Consider the following 8,595-nt stretch of genomic DNA (forward strand, 5'->3'; position numbering starts at 1 on the left):
CCTCTTGAGTAGACCTCACTTTTCCCTGATCCTCTCCTCCCTGCGTGACCTAGGATGGATAGGGGATGGGCCTGGATCCTCCTCTGACTGCTCAGCCGTCCTCTGCCCTTCCCCAGCCTCCTCCACCACCTCTGGAGCCATACTCCCACTCCATTGGCTGTTCCTCCTCTTCCTCAGAGTCAGACTCCACCAGGGACATGACACAGTGTGGGAGGCTACAGGTCCAAAGGAACTGATGTAAATTAGCTGCCTCCCCACTCCACGCTGATTCTAGATCTCCAAACCCACCCCAAAAGCAGATGTGTCAATAAAGTGGACATGTAATCTCCATATACAGTTTGAAGTCCTTCTTATCCTGATCCATAAGTAAAGGTTAAACTAAATGACTCAAGGCTTCCCCATATTTTGTTGGCCAACAGATATTTGGGATTTAGAATTTATTTTAGTTTGACACTATGGCTGCTTTGGGAGGAGTGCTGCCTATTTTTAAAACAATACCTAGGGTATCCTTATCAGGCACAGAACAGAAAAATCAGGTCATGGAATGTGGAAGTTAGCAGAGACCAATCATCAGACATAATGGTACCCATGGGCCTTGTGGTAGCTCTTGAAATATCTTTCAAATAAACCAGCAGTTGTTACAGGGAAGATGAATTCAAAACTACACACTGTCAGCTGGTGCTCCATTCAAAATCCAAGAAAGAAATACTTAAGACTCTTTTAATCAGAGAAAAGATATCTTTTACTGGAAATCAAGTGGTAGCAACAAAAGAATTCTGAATCTGAGAAAATGGGCTCATAAATCACATATACACCCCCCAATAGTTCAATTGGCTCATCCAATTAAAAGTTGTGTATATCATCATGTGGGCATCTCCAGGTGGTGATGAGGCTTCTGTCTGTTGACCTTGACATAGTTTGATAAAGGATTACAGCTGCGCATAGCATGGGATAGAAACCTAAGCAAGAATGTAACCCCTCCAGCTTATACAGTTCTGGTTTGTAACACCTCCATCTCACTTCCCACAATCATTCCCCCCCTCCTCCCCCCATTACTTATGACAGCCAAAAGAAGCAAAGCAAAGGGAGAAAAATCTTGAAGGTTGACACACTTTTCTAGAAAAATTATGCTCCCCTTTTTCACTTTCTCCTATTACCTGGTAGAAGTTGAGCTGATTATAGAACAAGATTGAACCCAAAGTTGGGAGAATGTGTTAGGCTGCACTCAAAACATAGAGAGGTAAATAAGAACCATGCAAACATTTGTGCATAATACCCCTTCCTGTATTCTGATCGTTATTTGCAATTAGAATACAGAAGAATAAAATGTATGATGTTGCAGGGAAAAATTTAGAAAACAAAGTTTAATTTCTTCTCCTTTAATAAGAATGATTTTAGGATTTTGCTTACCAGTGCACCCAAAAAGATAATAGGCTTACTTTCTGTCACAAGGGAGCTATGTCGAGCTTTCTATCATCAATCTTCTGTCACAGGTAGCTCAAATTTAAATGGTATGGAAAAATGCAAGTCAGAGACTTCAATCATGAAGTGAAGGCCAAACACCTTTCCTCTTCTATTGTGTTCCTACTTATTTTGTGGCAGAATGAATAGTTATTATCTCTTTCCAAGCTGTTTTGCAATTCTAATTAAATGCTTAAATTTCAGTTGATTGAACTTTGTGTTAAAACTCAAAACATTTTACAAGTAATATTTCAGATTTGACCTGCCTTGCTATTACTTAGCATAAATACATTCTTCACCATGTCACATCATAGTTAGGGGGACTAAAAGTGTTTGGAATGGTAATATTGTTTCTAATGAAGAATAGTCACTTTAACTGTAGTTATTCTGTAAAAAAAAATGGTAATAAAACTGCAGCCATTCCTGAAGTTCTACATTGATTTCCCCCAGAGGATCATATTCATATCTAAGCAATCCAACTCACGTCATTTGGAACGCAGACACATGCAGTAGGGATTTGTTGAGTTAGCACTAGATTCTTAATTTGAATGTTTAAAAAATATTCCTCACGAATGGGAATTATGGCAAGACTGCCAAGACAGATCATGGCACCCTGCAATTTAAATGGCACATGATTAAGAGCATTACTGTCTAGAAACACTTCTACACCAAACTCCTGTACAGGAAGACCATTACTGATAGCAATGAAAACAGGTAACAGTTCTTTCCCATTCCCATCCTAAATTGGTTGGGTCATATTGTCTCGCCAGGGCAGTTCAGATCACATAAGGCAATTTTACTGCTGATCCTGACTGATCAAACTGAATCTTACATATTTTCCAAGAATTCTCATGTCACAATGAAGTCTTGTATTTCCTAACCTAAGAATTTAATTGCAGATATGAAACACTATTTCACTAGGATAATTCAGTCCCCAGACAGAACACAGTATTAAGAATGCTAAGAATATTCAAATGTAATACCTGCTGGGATACAAGAAAACAAGCAATATTTTTTGAATATGGGATTTGTATTAATTTCACGTTGATATTAAAGTTATAGTGATCTTAAAATAGTATAAAACTAATCACACTAACCTATAACATGTCCTTATAAGTAAAATTTGCATATCATACATATTAGCAGGCATTATTTTAAGGGCCTGTATCAATTATGTAGCATAGCTGATATCTTTTATATAAGATAAAAAGAGACACTATGTGTTTAGCTTAACCTGTCTGAAGACTGGATTTGTATGGCAAATACTAGTATCATTTAGCTTAATACAAAAAGACATGCATCTTTGTGTTTTTTAATAAAAATACTAACTTCTTAAATATGATATCAAGTTTCTTTCACATAGAAGTGTTAAAATACAATCTTGAGACTGAAGACTTTTTTTTTTCAAAAGATGAATTAGCAGATTACTGATAAACCAAGAATTATTTTAAGATTAGGATAGTGATTTTCAATTAGAAATCTAATCTATAAGCAATTTTCTTTTATTGGATACTGCAAAAACAATATGTCAGGTTATGTTCAAGGAAACACACCCTGCTTACTCACTTAGATATTTTATCACTTTCCAACTTCTAATCCCCTGCTGATGCAACAAATGTACTCCACTATGTCTACAAACCAAATCTGAGGGCTTGTCTGGGAATACTAAGAATCCATTCTATATTCTCTACAAGGAATCTAAGATTCATATTTTATCAAGCAACACAAAAATCAAGTCTTATCAAAATAGGAAATATTTATTATATTAACTACAATTACAGAATATACAATATTTAGAAGGCACTCCAGTATCTCAAAAACCTAATTATTTAAAAGCAATACTTTCTTTACAACACTAATGACAACCATTTCCTAAAAACAGCTGTTTATTCTTTGTACATTGAGCAGCCACTGCAGAAGATTTGATCTCCAACATCCTCTGATCTAAAAAAAGAAAAGATAAAAGTTAGTTTAATCTCTAGTAAAAAAGAGAACACAACTTCTGTTCTGGTTCTTCCACATGCCATAATGCTTTGTGACAAAATTAAGCTGTGAGCAGAAATAAAAACATAAGAATTGCCCTACTGAATTCAAATAATATCCAACTAGACAATCCTGACATAAAAGATTGAATTAACTATATTGTAGCAATTAATTCAGCCAAATCTAGCAGTCTCCAATGTTACTGAATTCAAGTAATTGTAGCATGTAAAATATTCCCTTCTGTCAAGAATCAAAAATGTATTTGATTTCTGGGTATCAGTTCTTAAAATTGTTAATGCAAAACTTTCTGCAGCCTCATCTCATATACCTTTATTAACTTTGCATCTAGTTTTTGTCATGGTACAATTATAAATCCCTCCAGAATTTATCAGTTCAATACAACCAAAGGAAATTAAGGCTTATCTGGATAGGCACTTACTCTATAACTGAGCATAATGAACAGACAATGGTGCTGCAACAGCTGCAGAGTTTGCTGCAGTTCTGGCATATGTACTGATCACACTGCGTGCAAACATCCTTTATGTCAACTGTTCTTATACAGGAGGAACAGGCTTTTGATACTCCTCCTGGCAAAACTGTGTAAAACAAACAGATTGGTAAATTAGACTTTACCATAAGCATCTCCTTTATAATATAATCAAATCAGATTATTTGGACTCTCTAGCACAAAATCATTTATAGAGATTTATCCAATAGATAAGGTAAGGTATCACTTAGTGGAGTTGAAGTTACCAAGGAGTGAGCCTATGACTTTCTATATGCAAATCAGGTAATACTACTTTTCATACATTCCTATATCAGATAAGTACATTTAAATACAATTACAGGACTTTCTCTTGCATTTATCCAATTAATACAACATTGCATTTAACTTTTTACACAATATATTCAGAAATCTATTTAAACAATACAACAGTCTATATAGATATATATACACAACTTCATACATTGGGAACAAGTCTTGCTATTATCTGCTGTTTCCTTTTTTAAAAGGAAAATTAGCTAGATACATCCCCAAGCATAGGACAATATTCTTTCACAGACACTTCATCTATAATTTGTCATTAACCATAGAGTATGAATATAAAGAAACATTCAATTTAGCATAACTTGATATTTTTCTCCTAGTACAAATATAGTTGCATTACTCTTGGAGTATTCTTGGAAACTAGAGATTAGTAGTTGTGAGAGAAATAATAAACTGAATGGCAACTGAGAAAAATTGGCAGTCTGGCTATATATCTTTATAATTTCTGTACCTGTATCATTTCTGCACTGCCTAAATGAAATTACTTCTGAGGCCTTTTCCAATTATGATTTCATATTCCAAAAATCCATGTTGCAAAAAAGTTGGTGCCACAGAACATATAATGCAATTCTAAACAACTGGGGGGAATTCCCACCACAAAGTTAAGTACTGAAATGCAGCTACTACCAACATGATTCAATGATAGTAATATATGAGCACAAGTTTACTCATAACTACAACTTCTGAATTCTCTTGTCATTGAAAACAAACTAAGGGTGAACAGCATGTCTAGATATAATACATGAAACAGGTTGAAAACTGCAGATGGAAAATTAATAGTACATAAGTGCTTGATAACTAACTAACCATCCTTACCCATTTCACTTGCACAAGGTTGTCGAAGTTTTCCATCCTGCCCAATTAACATTTGTCCATTACATCTGTGCCAGGAACAAATTTCTGATTTGTCTATACATGAGTCTGGATATTGTGCAATTAGATATGTTCCCACTGCACTTGCATTGCAAGCATTGTTCATGTATGTTTGAGCACCTCTGAAGAGCAGTTGTTTGGTTTTCTCTGTGATAATGAGAGAACAAGGACAAAAATGAGAAAGTTATTAATGATATTCTAATTGTACTGTTCAGAGTGACACTAGAGTGCATTATTCCATTTGTGTCTACTGTATAACCTCTTAAGTACAAATTTGTAGCAAGAAATATGACTTCAGTTACTTTTTTCTGCCTTCTGGGGGCTGTCTGGACTTTTCAACCCGAATATTGTACCCTGCAAGCTAACTAAGAAAATTGTGAGCTATTTCCAAACCTCTTTTCCTGCAAAGAAGTTTTCTACCTGTTGAGAAATTACAACATATGATTTACCTAAAACCAGACCATATTGCTTCAATGAGGTCAGAATTATGTATGCCAATTAAATATTAAATACCTCAGTTCAAGCTAGTTTGATGTTATCACAGTATCATAGTGACAGTACTTAAACAGGGAATATCTATATGCAACATTACACACAAATTAGATGTTGAACCGAGCAGAATGGTTGGAGATTCAACTGTTTTGGGTCTTTTAAGACAGCAAGAAGATAAAATAGCCCCGAAGATGAAACACGAAACACTGAGGACAACAGCTGAGGGCACTTTGCCTTGTGTGGGGGACCCAAGTTCTGCAATCAAAGGGTGTTTAGGGAAAGCAAGGCAATCAAACGACACGGGCTCCTTTGACAGATTAACAATGAGCCCCGCCTTTTTATCAAATGGCTTGCGCGTCCCACGCTTTCGAAGGCGAGATGGAGCACCTCTGAGCATGCACAGAGCGCTTTGGGGGGTGTCACACACCAGCCAAGTTAGAGTGGCCGGTCCCGCCGTGTTGCAGTAACAGGAAAGAGGGGAGCTTCGCTTTCTTCCTCCGAGCAGCCGCCTTTCCAGAGGCCGAAAAAAAGGCGCACCCCGCTCACGCCGGGGCGGAAAGGTCCCGCGGGGAAACAAAAGGCAAACGCGCCCTCAAGTAACGGAAGGAAACTCGGATTCTCGCGAGGACAAGCCTCGCCGAGCGATTTCTCCGTCCTTTCCCCTTCCCGCCGCGTCGCCTCACCGAAGATCTCGCGCCGGTACCTCTCGCCCATGACGCCCTGGCTCAGCTCCTTCAGCCGCACGCGCGTCTTCAGCTGCACCGGGGACGAGTCCGCGAACGGGAAGGAGCGCTTCGGCATCCCTTCCCCCAACACGCCGGCCGTGGCTCGGGGGAATCGCAGCTCCGGTTTAGCGGGAAGCTCGACGCGTAAACAAGACTCCCGGGAGGAAGCCCGCCTGCTTGGTCACCCGCGCTTACGTCATCGGACCAAGCGGACCAATCGGGAAGCGAGATGAGGACATGGTGGGAGGAGTTCTGCTAGTGGGCGTTCACGTTGGCTGGGAAAAACGTGATGGTCGCAGGGCGGGGCTGGGTCGAAAAAGCGCGCTGGCGAGGAGGAGGATAATGTTCAAACGATTAGGGTTGGAGCTGTGGAGCAGTCTTCTTTGAAACCAGATTAACAGAGTTGGAAGGGACCTTGTAGGTCATCTAGTACAGGGCCGCCAACCTTTTGGACCTCAGGGACCACCAAACTCATAATTTTAGATCCCAGGGACCACTAATGGGTTTTGTAGGTGTGGCCTAATTTGTGGGTGTGGCTTGGTGGTCATGTGACTGGCTGGGCATGGCTTGTATGTAAATATTATAAATATTTTTGTAAATATTGATTTTTTTTATTAAAAAAGAGCAACATTTACCCAAAATCAGGAAAAGCAGGCAGGCAGATTGAGTTGATCACAGATTCATTCAGTGATCTATCTATCTGCCATCGGCTAGCTCAGTCTCTCAAATTTGCCTACCAGGAATATGCACTGAATAACACAACCTTTAGTCCTAAGGGAGGTTCGGCTGTGCTTGAAAGCAGACCCGAAGATCTAAAGACTAGCTAGAAAGCAAGAAATCCAACCATTTCCTGCTTCCTAACTAATCTAAATCTCCCAGCACAGCAGAATAGATGATGGTCGGAAAAAGGAAAAAAAGCAATTTAGCAGGCAAGTTTGTGAGGTAAGGAGTGAGTGGGCGGGGAAGGTTAACGTGGGCCATGTCGACAGCATAGCCTTGTGTTTCTGGGCAGCCTGGTTGAATTGCTTTGGGGGAGTGGTCTGGGGGTGAGATTTCGCTGAGGCCCGCCGCAGCCCACCAGTTGGCAACCGCTGTTCTATAGGACCTATTGGTTGAAAAAGCGCACTGGCGAGAAGGAAAGCATTCAAGTGATTAGCATTGGAGCGATATAGGACCTATAAGCCATGCCCAGCCAGTCACATGACCACCAAGCCACACCCACAAATTAGGCCAGCCACACCCATAAAACCGGTTAGTGGTCCCTGGGATTTAAAATTTGGTGGTCCCTGAGATCCAAACGGTTGGCAACCCCTGCTCTAGAATATAGGCTCTGTTGAGTATTCTTGAATAAGTCTCATTTAGGATTCAATGTTGGAGTCAAGAATTCATAAAAAACACAAATGACATGAGCATTTACCTCATTGTGGTTTACATTTGAATGACGTTAACCAAAAATCTAACTTAACTTTTAAAGTTAGAAATGTAACTATTATATGTGAAAAACAAACACATTTAGGGACTAGGTTTATTCTGCTGCAGCCTTCATTCTTATGCCATCAAATTCTTCACTGAAGACTAGATTTCTTGAAAGCAGTGGGATTTATCCACTATGAAATGAATGTCATGTTGTGCAATATTTTTTTTTTCGTGGTGATAAGATGCCAATGTTTTTCCCAGTCATAAATTTGGGAGGAGGAAGAAGGTAAGGTGAAGAATAAAATGTGAGTTTAAGGACAAACATACTGTAAATAATTCCTATTCAGTATATTCCATAGGTTTTGTAGAATAAGCATTTCAGCTAAGTTTTTCACCAAGCCTGGATAATATGCAAATTTTCCAACATATTAGTTATGCATGTTAATTAAGATTTTATCTAAAAGTTATATAACTACTCTACTGGTGCCATGCATATGCAACACCATGTGAGAACACATAGTGAATTTACTATGGGATTCTTGGCTACAAATAACATGATCCTGAGCTACAAATATCCTCTTCTAGAATTTACCATATTTGGAGATCTTGGAAGATTTTGGCCATGTCTTATTTTTTTTAATTGTAGCATTATCATTTACATTTATAGATATAAATCCTATGGAACTTCAGCCGTATACAGACAATCCTAACAAATACAATAATAAATAAATCTTAGAAATGTGCAAAACAAAATAAATAAATGAAGTAAACAGATGAAAAGCTGGTCCACACTAATGCAGCAAGTAGAGTTAGGGA

General features: G+C 38.6%; 1 protein-coding gene across 1 annotated transcript; it reads right to left on the minus strand.

Annotated features, from left to right (window-relative positions):
* Positions 1–3,199: 3,199 nt before the first annotated feature.
* On the minus strand, positions 3,200–6,564 carry SIVA1 (SIVA1 apoptosis inducing factor). The gene is made up of 4 exons (XM_026698589.2): positions 6,322–6,564; positions 5,090–5,293; positions 3,884–4,040; positions 3,200–3,405 (listed from the first exon to the last, which is right to left on the minus strand). The coding sequence occupies exons 1-4, from the start codon at positions 6,437–6,439 to the stop codon at positions 3,348–3,350; spliced, it is 537 nt and encodes a 178-aa protein (XP_026554374.1). The 5' UTR covers positions 6,440–6,564; the 3' UTR covers positions 3,200–3,347.
* Between the last annotated feature and the right edge of the window lie 2,031 nt (positions 6,565–8,595).

The sequence above is a fragment of the Pseudonaja textilis genome, chromosome 1 (genome assembly GCF_049901715.1).
Source record: "Pseudonaja textilis isolate UNSWEBS1 chromosome 1, rPseTex1.2, whole genome shotgun sequence".
NCBI classification, from domain to species: domain Eukaryota; kingdom Metazoa; phylum Chordata; class Lepidosauria; order Squamata; family Elapidae; genus Pseudonaja; species Pseudonaja textilis.

Coding starts and splice junctions, on each gene's coding strand:
- SIVA1 (XM_026698589.2), bottom strand. CDS start 6,439: ATGCCGAAGCGCTCCTTCCCGTTCGCGGACTCGTCCCCGGTGCAGCTG. Junction 5,294..6,321: donor GTACCGGCGCGAGATCTTCG/GTGAGGCGACGC, acceptor TCATTATCACAG/AGAAAACCAAACAACTGCTC. Junction 3,406..3,883: donor TCATTATGCTCAGTTATAGA/GTAAGTGCCTAT, acceptor TTCTTTTTTTAG/ATCAGAGGATGTTGGAGATC.